General features: G+C 38.2%; 1 protein-coding gene across 2 annotated transcripts in view; it reads left to right on the top strand.

Annotated features, from left to right (window-relative positions):
• FBXW7 (F-box and WD repeat domain containing 7) overlaps positions 1–19,016 on the top strand; it is a 175,689-nt gene that overhangs the window by 60,562 nt on the left and 96,111 nt on the right. The window contains exons 1-2 of one of the 2 annotated variants that reach the window (XM_085058506.1): positions 1,431–1,447; positions 14,155–14,712. In XM_085058506.1, coding sequence (XP_084914632.1) covers positions 14,224–14,712 — 489 coding nt within the window. In that variant the 5' untranslated portion in view covers positions 1,431–1,447; positions 14,155–14,223. Of the gene's footprint in view, positions 1–1,430; positions 1,448–14,154; positions 14,713–19,016 lie in introns of those variants that run through there. The other variant, XM_085058507.1, reaches the window with a different exon arrangement.

The raw sequence follows: 19,016 nt of genomic DNA, 5'->3' as shown, positions 1-19,016 counted from the left end.
GGTCAACTATATTTTTTGGATCATTTTATACTTCATACCTGATCATTGCTTCAGCTGAGCAAATAGCTGACTCCTATGTCTTGGTGACTAAAAAAGTGACTTCCAAACTTTGGGCAGAATGGTACCATTGGTTAATCATCCATGCATTGGCCAACATGGAAGCCCAAGTGTAGATTATAAGAAAAATTAAAATAGACAGAGACTTGAAGGCTGTGAGGGATGACTTGAACTTCACGTTGCCTGTACTATATTCTCTTTTCCTCAGTGGAGGACTGGGACTTTTGAAAAATGGAGCTATTTAGTGGGAAAGCCTTACAGTTACTAAAAGGCTTTCTGGGCTGCTGCAGTGAGAAGTTTACTGTAAGGTCTATTTTGCAGGCTTCAAGCTATGTCATAGGACATAACCTAATCAGCCAGGTTTTCCAGTAAGAACAAATATAAATGTCCTCTTTTTGATGGTGCTATCAACAACCAGTGTGTTATTCAGAAAGTCATCCAATTTGGCATTCTCTCAGTAGAAACAGTTGGAGCGAAATGCAACTGTTTGCAGCTGGACTGTTCTGCACATCTCTCTTACATAGTAGTAGTAAAACAACATTTTGAATTAACTGGATAATGGCCCCAAAATTTGTATTAAATCGGGTGTTTTACAAATTTTGTTTTTTAACAGCTTTTCAAGGTTAGAGAATAAACAACCAACCGAACAATGTGCTTTGTGTGTTCAGTGCATCCAGAGCTCTATTCTTTCCTGTCATCAAGGTTTGACTCTTCCCTTGCCTATTGTGTTGTGGGTTTTTGTGACAATTAGGAAACAAACCATTTTGTCACACAGATTGTGACAAAATTTCAGCTGCTTTGGATTTCCACCTGTTACCAGCAATCTAGCAAATCTCTCCATCTGAATATCAGTACTTCACCAGGACCTGAGCAACTTCTTCCACTTGCTTCCAAAATATGCCAATCTCCAATATCCACCGGGCAGCTGTGGGGCATGGTAACTGACCTTTGTGAAACACTATACACATGATGTAGTAGCGAGGGCAGACACCAGGTTTGGATGGGGAGTGGTGCAGTCTGTGTTTAATTAGTACAGCTGATGCTGTTTGGCACTCTCTGGAAAGACAGAGACTGCTCTTCACCTGCAGGAGTCTGTACCGACAATGGCCTTGGGAAATCAGGAATGTAGATTAGCCTACAGTAAAGGTGGATCAAGGCAGTTACATCGGAGGGTGTTCCTCTTTGCAGCTGCTTCTGTGTCATGGGCTCCTTGTTGGAAAGAAACTGTCCTAGCCCTGCATGCCTCTTTCCACACAGGTGTGAGAAATGATGCCAACTCTGGTGGACTGGTGGGTTGGTGAGACTCCTCAGAGCAATCAAGTTTAGATCCATAATGCTAGCAGTAGAGCATGCCTTGCTTTTACCGAAGAGTACAGCTTCAAGTTTATGGGTAGGTGTTTATTTTGCAGTGGTGTAAGATGCTAATTGGTCCCTAGTCATTACCATCTCTGCTGGAAATGTGTATGATCTGCTGTCTGTAAAACAGTTAATCTCTGTCATTCTTAACCCAGTGCTGGCAACACCATATAACTTTGAGGAACCTAGTGAGATAAATTTGGTTTGAGTATTTTTTTCTGGAATGGGTTGGTGGGGCTCAGTTGATTTTGGTGAAGCTCCACTGAAAATATCCAGTTGCAGAGCAGTAACAGCATCTTAAATGACATTAGTCATGGGAAAGAATTTCTATAACCTGTTTTTTCATCCATTCATATTACTGTCCCAATTTTTAATTTTAAGATTGTTTATATTTGTCTGCATCAATATCTTTTATTTGGTAGTTCAGGTAAATAATTTATTTGTTTACTGTATATGTGGTCAGTGATTTTCTGCATTGAACACAGCTCTCTTTACTGCTTATAGTCATATCACCTGACCTACTAGGAAAGTGTTGTAGAGCAGAAGCAGGGGATATTAGAGTTGATGGCTTTGTAGAATTTGAAATAAAGTTTGAATGCCTGCCTGATTAATATTGTAGGCCATCTTACATTCTTATCTACCTCTGTTCATGCAAATACAAAAACTTACCTTCCTGGTCCAAAGAAATAATTTGAGCAAAGAAATCTATGTTTCTCTAGGTTGTTAGCAGATGCCCTGCTGCTGAATCATACTGCTTAATCAGTTACTGAAATAAGATTCTCAGAGAGCCATTTTAAGGGCATTAAATCAATAACAATAATTGCAACCATTTCCATTTCTCCAGCAGAGCCTGCTAAGAGTCTGTTTGGGCCAGGGCCAGATTCTTTTAGACAGGCTGGGATATCGTCTTCCTTCAAACCTGGCACTTGCTCATGCTGTTTGTCAGCAAGTGCCTTGTTGTTCTGCAAGGTCAGATTTTAAATCTAGTGCTGTAAAGCTTCTCTGTGACACAGAGAACAAGACACTTAGGAACCAATGTGTGCTAGGCAGTGTTCTGGAGATGTGAGGTTAATGAGAAGGCATTTACTGTTTTTGTAATACCATGTGGAGATTGTAATTGGTTTGGATTTTTTTTCTTTTAAATTAGACATCAGAAAAGGGAATATGTTCTGCTGTGTTCTGGTAGTATGTGACCTGGTTTTACTTATGTCTTTCTACTGATGAAGATGCTGCAAATGCAGACAAACCAATGTATTGGCAGATTTCAGCAAATCTGGTAAATGCTGCCGTTTTGTTTCTCTTTGTATTTCTTGCCTTTATTAAAAGTAAAGAAGTGCAGATCAAAGGCTCCTCCTTATCAGATGTTGATGCTAAACCATTTAACATGTTCATTGACTAGCTCTGGAAGAAACTACATGTTTTGGAGTTCATCTTTGAAAGTACAGCATTCTGAAAGGAGACAGTATTGCTCAGCGGATACTGCAAAAATCTGATTTAAAGTTCACAGCTGAACTTTATAACTTTATAAAGTTATAAAGTTTATAACTTTATAAAGTTCATAACTTTATACGTTATGAATTGGGACTGCAGACAGATAGGCTTTCTTCATAAAATATGTATTGCTCCTTGTTCTTTTAGAGCAATCTCACAGGAATAAGGCTGAGCTGTAGTTTTCCCCACCAAAATGGTAAAATATACCAGTGTTTATATCTTGTGTTACTTGCATGAGGCATGTTTTCTACCCCAGTCTGACCCCAGTTACCTTTTATTACGGCCTTTTACTCCAATCTGCTTTAACAGTACTGATAGAATTACTTTTTTTTTTTTTTCCTAGCATATAGGTCTACTTGACAGCTGAATCAGAGAATGGGTCAGACTGGAAGGGACCACAGTGGGTCATCTGGTCCATCCTCCCTGCTCAAGCAGGGCCATCTCAGAGCACATGGCACAGGAGTGAGTCCAGACAGTTCTTGAATATTTCCAGTGAGGGAGACTCCACAAACTCTCCGGGCAATCTGCTCCAGTGCACAGTCACTCACACAATAAAAAAGTTCTTCCTCATGGTCAAGTGGAACTTCCTGTGCATCAGATTCTGTCCACTGCCTCTTGTGCTATTGCTTGGCACCACTGACCAATGCCTGGATCCATCCTCTTGTCACCTCCCTTCAGATACTTATAGACATTGAGGAGGTCCCCTCTCAGTCATCTCTTCTTGAGGCTGAACACCCTCTCTCAGCCTTTCCTCCTAAGAGACGTGCATCTTTGTTAAACAAAGATCTTCATCATCTTTGTTAAACAAAGATCTTCATCATCTTTGTTGCCCTCCAGTGAATGTGCTCGAGGAGCTCCATGTCTCTCTTGTGCTGAGGAGCCCAGAACTGGACAGAGCACTCCAGATGTGCCTCACCAGAGCTGAGTAGAGAGGCAGCATCACCTCCCTTGCCCTGGTGGCAATGCTCTTCCTGATGCACCCAGGATATCATTGGCCTTGTCCTTCAGACTTTTTTTAAAGAATAGGCAACTGAAACCTGAAAATTAAAAGAAAAATTTTGGGCAGTGGCCTGGAATAAGCATAGTGCATTGTGGATCTTGCGGTAAAATTTCTTGTTGATAACTTGGAAAGACTTGGGGGGTTTATTCTTCTCTTGTCTCTCATAATTTTGTATGCTAAGAATAATACAAAAAAAAGTGTGGTGTTCAAATTAAGGGATGACTATTTAGTCTTGGTAGGATAGTCTTTATTTTTACCATAGCCTTATATTTCCAGGAGGTTATTCTGATGTAGAAACCTGTCACTGAAGAGAGTAATGAGATTGGACTTTTCATGGCATAACCTGCATTGCTTCTCCTTTACTTTATTAGTCATTACTAAGAGGCTTGAAAATACTGTTCTGTGCATTGAAGCTTCTTGGCAGTAAAGGGAGTTGATTCTTCTTGCTTATTAGAGGTGGTATAAGAGCTGCTTGAAAAAGGAATGTTTACTTCAACTGTTTTTAATCAAATTTTAATCACTCAAAGAAAAATATTCTTCAATAGTGGTCACAGCTCTTGATTCTCACTTTTCTCAGCTTTAATCCTGCTGTCGTCTTCTTTTTAACCACTAGAATGCTTTTCAGTGTAAAGGGTATATATATTCCCATCTGTTTGTGTGTTGTTCTACATTAGAGGACTCTTTTCTTAAACAGATCTGAGGCAGGGGACAATTTGGTGCTTCGTGTTAGTTTCCTGCCCGTCTTCCCATTTAGATTAAATTCAACTAAATTTAGCTGCTATTTGTTCTCAAGGTCTGTTAGCCCACTTCAGTTAAAGATGACCTTTTTTGGTCCATCTTTTCTGCTGTGTGTTCTAAATGACTTTTGTTTTGTTTTGTTTTTTGATGTCTCTGCTCTTCTGCGTGTCTGCTTGTTTGTGCTGCACTTCAGCAACATTTGAGTTGTAGTTTTAGTCCAAGAAACCATGCTACCATTTTGCCAGTAGCTGACGCCAGCCATCTGGTAAAATTGCAACTCAGTATTAGCAAAACCTATAATTTCAGGAAATGTACCCTAAATTACTTTTATGATTAGTGGACAGGAAGGAAACTGAGACAGAGAAGTCAGTTGGGTACTTCAGAAATCATTTTGAGGTTTGCAGGCAAATATCTTAATGGCAGTGGTCTCGCTGCCAAATGCTGTTTTGCTTTTGCCTTTAGAATAGTTTGCATTAATAATGAGCAGCTCTGCTTGGAAGTTATTAATGTGTTGCTCTTACGATACAGCTTCGCAAAGCAGCACCAGGCGAGGTAACAGCCTGTGTGAATGGATATGTAAAGTGGTTCAGCACACTGTACTGCTAAGGTTTTCCCACTGGAAATGCATCCCAGCTCCAGGGCCACATTCAGCAATGTTATGGATGCTGAAGAAAAAATTATATTAAGGCTGTTTTGGCCATACAGCGTGAGCCTTTGTGTTAAGCGTAGTAGTTGCATAATAAGTCTGCACTGAAACTAGGCAGGGTTTAATCAGCAGTTTGGTAATATGTTTTGCCTGTGTCACTGTGGGAGCAGAGAGGAGGTGACAACAGCTCTTGGTTGTGTATAATCCCAGGGAAAGGCAGTCAGCTAACTGTGAGCTGGTAGCTGCACTTGTGCTGCATATTCTGCAGTTGTTGAATGTGTGTGTTAAACTATGATGGAGTGAATTTCTAATTTAAGACTTAAAGTGGTGATGAATTTACTATCTTCCTAGTGAGCTATTACCGTGAGTAATTATCCTCATAGTTAATTCCATTTGTATTTCTCTCATTTCAGCATTCAGTGATTGGATCTTGCTTCTTGTCTATTAGATAAAATCCTTGTTCACCTAGGTGGCTGGGAAGAAAGGAGTTGTTTCTGCGTAGTAATTACATTACCCATTTGCATAAAATAAATGTTATTGAATGATAGTCCTGGACTTCATAGTTGAGATTTCTGGTTCCATGTGCTGGTACCTATAGCTGTGTGTTAACTCAGAGTTTTTCCACAACACAGTAACACTCCAGCACAGCTTAACCAAAGTTCTCTATAAGAAAGCCAGACTACCAGGGTCATCCTTATTGCTCCTCAGACTCCTTTCCTATGGATGAAAGGCCTTGAACAGTATAAAACTATCCCAAGCAATTGTTGGTCTGGGCAGCTGGGGAGGTCCTTGTATGCCGTGGTGTTGAAGCTGCTGCTGTAAAACTGACCCCAAGGACTCCTTTTGTAGGGAATATATGTGGCTTAGTCTGGGTACAGAAAGGCATGTAAAAGTAGAACAGAATGCATAGTACTATTGAGATGTCAGGGTGGCTGGGAAAGACCTCTCAACTACCACAGACCCACAAACTTTGTTGATTTACTTTTTGAAAACAAGGTTGAATTCAAAGCTGAAATTATCCAAACCTGTTAAGTTTTAAGGAGTGCTTAGTCTTCTTTTGCATTGTAAGAGTATTTGTGATCTTTTTTTGTAGAGACAATACACATTATTACATGTGTATCTGTCACGAAGAGTTGGGACAATTCTGTTGGTACATTTCTAGCCTTTGCTGAGAAGGTATACAACAGCATCTTTTAATTTGAAAGGTGTGTAAGAAACTGCCTGCCTAGTTTTCTAAACTGAGAATTTTTCAGCCCACATGCTTCCCAAGTAATGTAGCTAAAGATACTCTGTTTATGTTGTTATAAGTATGATCTAATGTTTGCTTTTGGCAAGAAACTCTTCCTTTTTAGTATGCACAGAAAGCATAGTTTACATGAGGCTGAAATATTAACTTGCTGTTCTAAATTGAGCAAACAAGGATGCTTGTGCTATATCTCTAGCAATAGTAGTATAGGCTTCTTGTAGTCATCTAATTCATGGGGAAAAAAATAAGCAGGTATTCATTACTTATTCAAGGTACGAATTTTTCATTTGGAGAGGTAAAAATTTCAATATAAGAACCCAAGTAAGGGTACTGTTGTCAAAGTGGAAAGGTTAAGACAATGCAATTGAAAATTGTGTGCTTAGCTCTTACTCCACAAAGGTTCTTTCAATGGAAAAATAGTCACTGCTTGATATAGAGTGGCAGCATGCAGGGTTATATGGAGGACTTGCCTGTTTTGTTTTTAATAGTTGCTGGAAAAGTTGGCACCCTTTAGATAACTCGAGGCTTTTCTTCTGCTTTTCCTTTTTTGATGAAAAGGGGAGAGAAGCCTTTCATTAGTTCCACATGATAGTTAACTTGTCACATTTTACAGCTTAATCCTTCTTCTTTAAAGAGTTGTTAGTGAAAAGACAAACCAGCCATCTTCTGCATAACAGTCATTACTAATATAAATACAAAAAATAACACAATTATTTATAATCACATGGTATGATTAGTCATAATACAGATCTCCTCCCCCAGCAAATTGTTGCCTCCCATGATATCTTTCAAGGAATGCAAGTGATTTCATTCTAAATAATGTCCATTCACTGTTCTTGAAGAAAACACAACTACACAGAATTAAAATCAGGGCATAACTTTTGTACTTTTGCAGTTAGTCTTCATTTTCAGGGAGCTGAGAAGTATGAACAGTGTTCTTGATAAAACGACCTGATCCCCCCACTTCTACAATAACACTGCACTGGTGTGCTAATAACTTGTCAGTTGGGATCCGACTTTGAGGAAAAGGACTTAGAATTGTTTTGTTGTTGTGTTTTTTTTTTTTTTAAACACAGTTTTCTTATTACAGTGTGATGGAGGCTTTCAACAATTTCTTCATGGGTCACTTTCACATTTCCCTCTTATCTCCACCCCATCCTTGCCACAGCATTACACAGCAATTCTCCTTTTCTTATGTGTCAAATTTTAAGGTAAACTGATAACTTCTGTAAGACATTATTCACTAATTATTTGCTATGATATTCTTCTTTTTGAAACAAAGAAAATGCAGGCATGTTTTGAAACACTTCAGGAATTAACACCAATAATTACTTACGAACAAGTATTTGCAGAAAAAAAATGCCCTGGTTTCTCTCTTCCTGTTGTATGTTGATTGCTTTAATTTGGACATCAAGTCTCTATTAATACATTTTATAGCATGATTCTTTGTGCTAGAGCATTAGAAACTGCTACAACTTCAACTCAGATTATGCCCTCTTTTAGCCAGAGTAGCCCTTGTTTTGAGAATGCACAAAGAGGGAAGAAAAGGCCTTTGGTTTAAAGCATTATAATTTGATGCTCCTCTTGCTATTGCAGAGAGAATTCGTGCAATCCATATGAGCTGTAACAGATGCAGGTTCTGTGTTTGTGTGTGCCTGAATGTTGTAGGTGGGTGCATGATCATACATACTTTATTGTAATCTAAAGAATGTGATCACTTGTAGCTCAGACTGTTTCTTGTAAACTCTTGCTCATGAAAGGTCTATTCATCTCCTACCTCTGATATTTCCTATCAAGCCATTTATCCTAAATACTGCTAACTATATGTAAGTTATTGTAGCATTTACTCATTTTCTAAACTGCTTTTTGTATTCTCATTCTCTAGTGGGTTTTGTGTGCTATTTAATATTTTATCATATGTTAAATACTTTATGTATTTGTGCCAGAAGAGGGTAGGATTATGTGATAGGTCTTTCATGCCCAGAGTTAAAACAAACTTTTCTTTTTAGTGGTTTCTGTGTATTTATCCACATAACCTGTAGCAAGGGACATTGCTCTGTCATGCTCTCACTGTCCTTGTATTATCAGATGTTTTCTCTCTTTTGAATCTCTTTGTTTTTTGTGAGGAATGGATCGGAATGAAGCAAAATGTCTGAGACTGTAAAGTAGCACTGGAGGCTAAAGAGGATTGGGAGATTGAGGCCTGTGATTAGAGAGGGAGCTGTGTTCAGAGGCAGTGCTAGGAGAAAAAAAGTGAGTTGGATGGTGAAATGGGAAGAGAAGGGTAAAGTCTGTTGAAATAGGGCTGTGGGGATAAATAGAAGCAGGTGAACAGGAGGCAGAGACATCTTACAGTAGACCATGTGTGGTGGGAAACCTGGAAGTGTCTTTGTTCAGAAACACTTGGGAGGAGAGGTCAGGACAGCAGGACTTGATGAAAAGCTTCAGCAGGTGGATGGAAAGTTGGGCATGGATTTCAGTAGGGAGAGAGATAATTAAAACTGGCTGCAAAAGAAGAGTGAATACAGCTGGACTTAATTAAATTTAAGCAGGAAATTTTAATTGTGGTATTTAAAAAATTTAATGAATACTAAATCTATTTTTTTGTGTGCTGTCAGATTTATGTTTGACGTAAGTAAGTAATTAGAGGAGCACTTTCATTTAGTGTTTGTTGCTTTGGCCACTTTGCACTGAATAAAATACATTAATTGATTGTTAAAGTATATTGCAATAGTGAAAAAGGAGCAGGATTATTTGTAATACAACAGAAACATTGCATGTGCTGCTCTACTAAGTGTTGGCAGAGCTTTGCTGGGAGGTTAATAGTAAAACAGGAGCAGAGAATCTTTTTAGCTGCTATTTTGTTCTGGAGCTTGGAGGTGTGAATAATGAAGTTGACCGAGAGATTTGAGGTGTGTATATGTTTGAAAGAAGTAGTTACCATTCTTGGAAAAAACATGTGTGCTTGTAGAATGAGATACATTGTTAATGATGTATTTTATTTTGAAGAAAAGCTACTGAAAGTTTTTAAAGCTGTATTTCAGTCTTACTCTAATCAACATATGTGCTGATGAAATACAGAAGGTTTTTTATTTTCTTCATCTGTGCAACGTATTCAACACAATTTTATCACTCCATTATTGTCATCATGTTTGCTGTTCTGTGTAGCACAGCAAAACCATTCTGTAGCTTGCATTTAAAGCTCATAGCTTTAGTCAAATTTGTGGCTTTACCTGAAGTATCTTGACTTGGTTGAGTCCTTTCATGAGAATAATTGTCCATTACCATAACCTATAAAAGAAGGCGGTGAGTTCTTAATTTGATTTTTATAGTTTCAGTTACTGCATATTGACTGCTTTCATTTGTTACTTAGCTGTTGTTTAAAATCTTTCCCATATACAAACTGTGTAGCTGGTAATCAGACCAATATATTAACAGTTTTCTTTAATTCATCATGTACGTGTCTTGCTCATAGTGTTTTGCAATGTTAGTTATCATGGCCATACTCAAATATATATTTTTCTTTGGTGAAACACGATTCACAGTCTCAGTGTTAACTCATTTATTTATACCTGCTTGATCCTGCATGTAAATCCCTTTGTATCCCTTTCAAGAGGGCTTAGCAGGCCTTAGATGGCCTGGCTTGTTAGGTATATTTGCACTTTGTGTGGTAGTTTGGGTTTGGATCAAGAGCACTTCTTAAAGTCTAACTCCTGATTGTCCACAGCTGCTCCCCAATAGAATGAGTTGAAGCACAGCTGTCCCAAAGCACCTTCTGGGTGAAACTGAAGCAGAAGGTGTGCTGCAGCTCTGAGGCCATTTTAGGCCTGGGGGGGTCTGGGAATAAGTTGTTTCCCCTCCCTAGAGCCCCTATCCTGTGGGTGCTGTGTCTCAGCTTTGCACATCTGCTCCTGCAGCACTGCACTGCTTGCTCATGAGGGCCAATGCACCAGTGTTGGTCTTGGGCACAGTGTGCTTATAAGGGTCTTATATTTTTACCCCCAAGTCTCTATACCCACATAATTTCCTTTTTTCTTCACAATTTCAAGTGATAAAAAAGGAATAAGAAAAAAAACCAGTACTGTTAGAAATTTCCTTCTCTTTACGTAGTTATGTGGTTTATAGGTTAAAGATATTTAACGACTTTTGTATCTGTCTTAGCAGGATAGAGGTATTTCAGCAGTAAAGCAGGAAGTGAAGTGGTCATCCTCTCACTACAGAATGCAACCTGTTGGGGCAGATAACCCCGGGGAGGTTTCCCTGTAATTTTCTGGTATTGCTTGGCATTTCTTGTTTTGAGCAACTGTTGTTCGTGTTTATTTTTATAATCTATCTTCTGTGAAAATGTAAAGGATAAAGCTGAAGAATTATACTTAAACAGCATGTAATATTCAATAGAGGTGGGGGCTGCATGCAGTCTTCAACAGAGGTGTGGGATGCCTTCATCTGATCTGTGTTTACTGTTAGATTAGTCTGGAGACTTCTATTTTCCTTAGGGGCTTCTTGCATTTTGTTTTCCCATACAACTGCAGATGTTAAGAAACTTACCTGGCAATTGCCCTGTTAGATTCATTGACCAAGTTTAATGAGTTTTGCATGTTTATGCAAAGTCCAGACACTGCACTGCAATGTTTTGGTGTCTGTCTGAAAGAAAATCTTTGCAGTCTGAGGCACATAGGAAAAACAACAGCTTTCCTCAGTGGTTCTTCTGCATTTTAGTTGATTTGAGTCATTTTGGTCTCTAACTGTATAAATGAAAGAGATACTGTACTGGCTGAAAATACATAATTTCAGTTTTGTGGAAGTTGACTTGTAAATACATTTCTTCCTGCAAAATAATAATCCTTTCTTATTCCTTATCTGCCTTATAGATGGAAATGATTGTATCTTGTGTATTAGCTGACAGTAGTTAATTCTGAAAGCACTTACATGACAGAAGGCAGCTTTAATGTTTCAAATCTCTCAGATAATGTACATCCATCTGTTCTTTAACAAATGCATCACCTCTCTGCATACTGATGATTTCTGATGTAGCACTGCTTGTAATTAAATTTTGATAATGTATTTTGCAGGCTTCTTGAAAAAACAAGTTGAGTTTAGTAATGCAAATGCTGAGTAAAATGGAAATCACTAATGACTGAAGCTAATTTCATGAACTGATGGTCACTCAAAAATGTAGGAATAATTAAATATATGTAATAGTACTAGTGTACATTTTTAATTGGCTGGAATTTCATTTGGATATAATAACAGTAACAACAGTGATATTTTTGTCTCAAACATTTAGCAGCTTCTTGTGTTTGATTACTTAAGTGTTTCAAAGCTGACCTTTTATGTTTGTTGCTTACAGATACAAATTGAAAGTATGTAATAAGTCAGAGAAACAAATGCAGCATTTTCAGTTTCATCAAGTATATACTAAACCAATAATTGCATATATAATGCTGCTGATATTGAAAAAATGCAATTAAACTTTTAGGCTTCACTCATGGCTACTTAGAGAAACATTTGTGGTGGAAACTAGAATTGCTAGATTGTGAAGAGGTAAACCTCTTCTTCAGCTTTTTTTCTTTTAAAATTACTGATTTTTAAATTATTTACTGCTTCAAATTTCCAAGTTGAGAAAATAAGATGTAGTATTGCCTCATTCATAATGCCCAAACTATGTAGCAAGCCTGATAAATGGGTTATATTAACATCAGATTATATATGCAACCAAATTTGACTTTTGATGACGTTATTAAACATTACTCCCATATGCTCAGTTTTCTGAACTTTGGGGATAGACGTTAAGTGAAATAATTTGTCTTAGAGCGCACTTTTCATGGCATTGTTCTCAAGTGCTACTTACTGTACATAGAAAAATAAACACTTTTGCTTTTGATACCACTTGAATATAAAAACAGAGACATTATCTTCTGGTTTGGGTCATGTGCACCCAAGTGTCATAAAGCTTTTTTTCCATGGAAAAAGCAAGAGTCAGCACAGCATCTGCTTCCTTCCATTGACTGTGTGGAGCTTAATTGTCTTTGAGTGTTAGCTTCTCATTCACTGATTAGAACTTAATGTTAATGGATAAGTTCTTTGAGCATGTATTTCAGTTCTTGATCTGAAGGTTTTAGAGAGTTGAAAAACATCTTTATATGTGTTTCTGTGCCTTTTATGGTAGTAGATCTATGGTTTCTGGTACTTTGCTCCCTACAAACCAATAAGGTGAAAGTTTTTACAAATGTTGTGGAGCAAAGTTGGGGTTTATCTGCTCCACATGTCCATCATCCAAGGCCCTAGATTTTTGTTTTGGGAAAAAAGTAATTTTAAGCTATAAGAAATAGATTACTTAAGAAACAGGATGGGGGTGGTGGTGGTGGGAGAGGTTCAGAGAGCACCATCCTGTGCTGAAGTACTCATGGAAACATATCCTTCACTGCTCCTACTCCAAAGAGACTCAGAAGTTGTGCTGCCTTCCAATATTCGTGGTGTTATGCTTTCTGAGTCTCTCACAGTGTGGCCTGCTGAGTGTGTGGTGTGGGCTATGGGCCCCTGAGGACAGTGGCTCTGTACACAGTGACAAAGCTGATTTCTCTCTGCACACGTTTTCATGGACTGTTTTCATAGCCTGTGAATCTGACTGCTTGTTGAGTTTGTGTCTGACTTCACCTGCTCAACACACTGCTTGAATCTAGGGAAACCAGAGTCTGGATGTGTCAGCCTCAAAGGCTGTATAGCTGGAAATCTGATACCAAATTTAATAATGAACTCATCCATGTTAGAGCCCTATGTTCTTGTATATTGCTTGGATATACATGGGTAGCTGAATGCATGGATAATTTGGAAATTGCATTCATATTTTTCAGTTTCTGTTAATATGCACCTAATTTTGGCCCTTTTTTAACTTCTCAGAGACTCGATTAACAATTATTGTTGCTTCTTAGACTTTGGAGAACTTTACTGCTAACATTGTTTGGTTTTTTTTTTTTCCAGCCGAGGTATATGCCATTTCTGGGCTGCACGGGCTGCCTAGTGATGTTTGCTTTTGACCACTGGGCATCTCTCTGGCCAGCTTAAGACTTGGCAGTGATAAGGCTGTATTCTTTAATGGGTGTTCTCTTCTTTACTGATCTAAAAAAGAAATTAAAATATCAAGAAATGAAACTTTCAATTATATCTGTAATATGCCTGCTCTTAATGCATAAGACCAAAAGCAGTTTGTTTGTGAATAATATACAAAGTCTGTAATCACATGAGAGGGAAAATAAATGCCGTTTGAAATGATCTGTGTCCAATTTTTAGCAAGTAATATTGCACAATTGTGTCTTCTGTTAACATGAATGTTAATGGTTCTTGTGGATTCTCTTGGAGGACAACTAGTTCTGAATTTTGCCGAATTTGGTGCTTAAAGAGACCATGATCAGACTGTTTGACAGAACAAATAATTTTCTTGCTATAACTTTGCCTGCAGTTAATTTGGTTTTTCTAATTGTGTGTCAAATAGAAAACATTCCTCGTTTCCTGGAATTTTTTGGTTGCCAGGAATAATACAAAGAAATAGATTTTTGCTGCTTTATCTAAAAAAACAAACTGTAACTTTTGTAATTTTCCACTTTTTCTTTATCTCCTTAGAATGTGAAAGCATTTGCATCTTCAGATAGCCTAGCCAAGGTCCAAGAAGTAGCAAGCTGGCTTTTGGAAATGAATCAGGAACTGCTCTCTGTGGGCAGCAAGAGGCGACGAACTGGTGGATCTCTTCGAGGTAATGCTTCCTCAAGCCAAGTAGATGAGGAGCAGATGAATCGCGTTGTAGAAGAGGAGGAGCAGCAGCAAAGACGACAACAAGAGGAGCAGCACATTGGGAGGAATGGGGAGATAGCAGGGGAAGAACCTGGATTTGATGACAGGCATGAGTCTCAGCAGGAACAGTTAGAAGAAAATAATAATAGACTTATTACAGTGGATGAAGAATCCACTTGTAACCAAGAGGAAGATGATGATGAACATGCTGGTGATCAAGAGGAGGAGGTGGAAGAGGAGGAGGAAATGGACCAGGACAGTGATGATTTTGATCAGTCTGATGACAGCAGTAGAGAAGATGAACATGCTAACAGTAATAGTGTCACAAATTCCAATAACCTCGTGGACTTGCCCATTCACCAGACATCACCATTCTACACGAAGACAAAGGTGAGAAGCTACAATTTTTTGTGCTCTTAATCCTCCTTAACTTCAGATTTTGGAAGAAAATGGCATATTTAGCATAAACTTGAATTTTACAGTGAAGCAAAGATTTTATTTCCTAAGGAGCTTATAGTAAAGAATTTATGCAGTCCACAAAAACTATGCTGTTTTAGCTGTTAATAATCAAAATATTTGCATGCATTTGACATGAGCAAATCCCCCTATTTATTTTAAGGAATAGTGTTCTTACAACTATGTTCAAAATACCAAGGTATTTCTTTATAAATTTTTTTACATAAGACCCTCCCAGAATTATTTAGGATATTTTCCTTCTCCAAGTGGACAAAAAGAAAGGTAAGTAATCCTACACGTGTTGTGTTCTCAGACAAGATCTGGTTCATTTAGGTGAAAACATTGTAATGTAAAAGTAGAGTGGAATATTAGAGAAACATGAAGTTCTTCTGCTGGCCTGGTGAGTTCTTTGACAAAATACAGGTTAAAAAAAAATGTCATAGCCAGTCATTCAGTGAGAAAGTTGTTACATAATGTCTTATTGTATTCTGCTTGTGAGGACCTTGAACTTGTGTGCTGGTTGTTGCTTCAGATCGCAAGAAGAAGCTGGAAATTAATCTTCATCTTCATTTCTACTTATATAACCTTACATTAAAAAAAGGCATTGGGTTATTGGCTGCAGTGTACATTACTAGTTCACTGTATTTTCCAAATTCTTTGGAAAGGAGGAATTCTGATAACTCTTAGCAGCAGCAAAATAATGAAAGCAGTGATAGTGACTTGTAATAAAGAGGATCAGGCCAGTGTTCTTCTGGAAGAATGTTGTTCCTAAGCCTATGTACTAATTTCTTTTTCTTAATCATTAATTGTTAATAGAACACCTAGCCTCCTCTCACCTTTCAAAAAACAAAACCTCCTCAGACTTTTTACTTTTACCTAAAAAAAAAATTAAAACCTCATGTAAAGCAAAACACAACCATAAAAAAAAGTCAGTTAACATAAGTTAACAAGTTGAGTATGAGCCTGTTAAAAAATGTATAGAGGTGGATAATCAGTCTTGAAGATACACCTGAACAAGTAAATAGGGTGAACATTTGATTCTGGAATCTGCCAATGATGTTTTTGTTAATAGAAATAGTGTGCAATTCATGTGCATGTTTAGAGTATCTCAGCTAACATCTTTGATTTTTTAAAAGTTCTAATGTTTTCACATGAATTTTTAATATATTTTTATATTTATAATTCTACTCTTCAAGGTACTGAAGTATATGCTTTCTAATTTGGAGTGAAATATTGTCATATTTCATATAATTGAATTGGATTTTACAACTGAAATTCTTTTATTTCAATGTGTTGGCTTTCCTGGATTTAGTATGACTTGCTGAGTATCATAGAACAACTTGTGTCCAGTATGGACAATATTTAATGTAGGAAGTTCTTAAACTCAAAACCATGTTTTTAAGTCTCTGAATTGGAAACTTTTTGAAGTGCTTCATAAGTAACTATACTCAAATTATGTACAGATAGAGCAGAGCATAATTTTCAGTAGTGGCCAGTTCTGAAGCCTTTTTTACTGATGTCAGTAATGAATGTAGGCTTTTTCTTTCTTTTTTTGAGGCATATTTGACATGAACTGAAACAAGTTGGTTTAGCCTGAAGGAAGCTGTCTGGAAGATCTTTGTATAGATGCAAAATTTCTGTGTGTTGCTCCGCATATTCCATGCAGGGCTGCCATTTTTGTCTGTGCTCTGTCCCCAGGCTGTGCTTCTGCAAGAATTGTTGGGGAGCCAGGTAGCAAACCATATTTGGGATTTTTTCATGATGCAGCTCTGTTTTAGGAGGTTTCAACTGTGTACCAGAAGTATCAGCACAGGTTAGAAAGCTGCTTGGGCTGGCGCTGCTCTGCACAACAGCTACACATCAGAACTGACAACATGCAACATTAATGTTACCAATTCATTAAGAAACCAACATTTAACCACAGGAACACATTCTATGTTACCAAATATTGTGGAAATACATCTGTGTGACCATGAATGAATTACCAGAGTAAAAATCAGTATGACTAATAATATGCTGCTTTTGATAAGAAAAAGGAGTGTTAGCAGACTCATCAGTTGTATGTACAAGTGATTTCTGCTTCTACCTGTTGAAGATGGACTCATCCTAGGGGACTTGAACCTGGTAGACTTATTTTTAGCTTTTCAGACATGTTTCTCAGCATTTGTAGTCGAGTCCAGTTCTCATAACTCTGGCTCAATTACCTTGCTGTGGGCTGTACTCTGTGAAACTTGCTTTGTGCTGCCATTGTAGGTGGTGATGGCTGAATGCCCTGCTTCATGTCTGTGTGTCAGATGTAAACCTGGCTCCTCAGAAGCATGCATTCCTGATGCAACACTATTTGGTCTGCTTGTACATATGGGCAGCACACTTTCACCTCTACCAAATACCAAGAGATAATAGTGAGACTGAAGAAAATAGCATCTGCTACAACTGTAGGTGTTGTTGTGCACCTCATCTTAGGTTTTAATGTCTCTGTTCTTTATCCTTCTTTTTGTTCCTTTCCTCATAAACTATTGAATACAGTGTCTCTCTAATCTGACTGTTTTTTTTGCATGTTGACCTGCAGAATTCTGTGTGGCTAAGGAAGGAAATGTCATATTTCCCACATAACACCACAGTGTACCCTTCTTGAGTCACCTTAGTAGCAGCAAGCTTGCTGTTCTACCTGATAAACTTCATCAGAGGCATAAATCCCATTATATTTATATAAAAATAATTTTTATAGATACTCATGTTTCATATAATGTTTGTATAATATATATATAATATATAAAATATTTGCCTCATTCTACTTCTCTGTGCAAATAACTAATATAATTGCTGCCATAATGTTGTGAAAATGTTATGACTTAAAGGCATGGATGCTTGAAATGAGAAGGCCAGTGGTTCAGGAGAGACTTAGTTGCATTCAGCAACACCACACAGGAATCCAGAAGGATCCTTGTGGTTACCTTTTACAATTTCCTGCATAAAACATTAGGCTGCTCTGTATTGACTTCTGTGCAAGCTAAAGCTTATTTTTTGAAAAATGTTGCTGTTTGAAAACAGGGAACTGTGCAATAAGGCAAATCTCTCTCAAGCCTAGTTCAATAGTTTGTTAGTTATCATCAATGTTTAAACTTCTGCACCTTTAGTTTGCTCTGCCTTCTTCCTGTCATCTGACTTTTTCTGACCATTACAATTTTGTTTTATATTCACGGTGTATTGAAGAGCTATTTTAAGAAATGTGTTTTTTTCTCTGCATATGTTAAGCAATCAAGTTCTTCCCTGAAAGATCTCTTAAATGTACATAGTAAGGACAATGTGGCCATTGGGCATATTTTTCTATTTTTCATTCTTGTTACGATACTTCCCTGAGCACTGTGATGGGGGAACATCCGTCTTGAATCACAATATCTTTGTATCTTAATCAACAATCTTGATGAGGGGATCAAGTGTACCCTCATTCAGTTTCCAGGTGATGTCAAGTTGGTTGGGAATGTTGATCTGTTGGAGTGTAGGAAGGCTCCACAGAAGGGTCTGGGCAGGCTGTGTTGATGGACCAAGGCCAATTGTTTGAGTTTCAGCAAGGCCAAGTGCCGGATCCTGCTCTTGGCTCACATCAGCCACATACAGTGCTACAGGCTTGGACACAGTGGCTGGAAAGCTGCCCAGCAGAAAAGAACCTGGGAGTGCTGGTTGAGAGCAGCTGAACATGAGCCAGTGTGTGCCCAGGTGGCCAAGAAGGCCAATGGCATCCTGGCTTGGATAAAAAATAGTGTGGCCAGCAGGACCAGGGCAGTGATTGTCCCCTATACTGGGCACTGGTGAGGCCACACCTTGAATCCTGTGTTCAGTTCTGTGCCACTCACTTCAAGAAAGACATGGAGGTGCTGAGGTGCTCTGGTGTCCAGAGAAGAGCAAGGGAGTCATGAAGGGTCTGGAACACAAGTCCTATGAGGAGCAAATGAGGGAGCTGGGGGTGTTTAGCCCAGAGAAAAGGATACTCAGGAGTGACCTTATCACTCTCCACAAGTACTTGAAAGGACACTGTAGCCAGGTGAGGGTTGGCCTCTTATCCCAGGTGACAAGTGATAGGAAAACAGGAATTGGCCTAAAATTGCACCAGGGGAGGTTTAGTTTGGATATTAGGATACTTTCCGTCAGGTTGTCAAACGCTGGAATGGGCTTTCCAGGGAGGTGGTTGAGTTGCCATCCTTAGAGGTATTTAAAAGACATGCAGATATAGCACTTAA

The sequence above is a fragment of the Lichenostomus cassidix genome, chromosome 4 (assembly GCF_008360975.1).
Source record: "Lichenostomus cassidix isolate B80296 chromosome 4, HeHo_3.0, whole genome shotgun sequence".
NCBI classification, from domain to species: domain Eukaryota; kingdom Metazoa; phylum Chordata; class Aves; order Passeriformes; family Meliphagidae; genus Lichenostomus; species Lichenostomus cassidix.
Note: the sequence above shows the minus strand (reverse complement) of the source record. Positions and strands in the feature narration are given on the sequence as shown.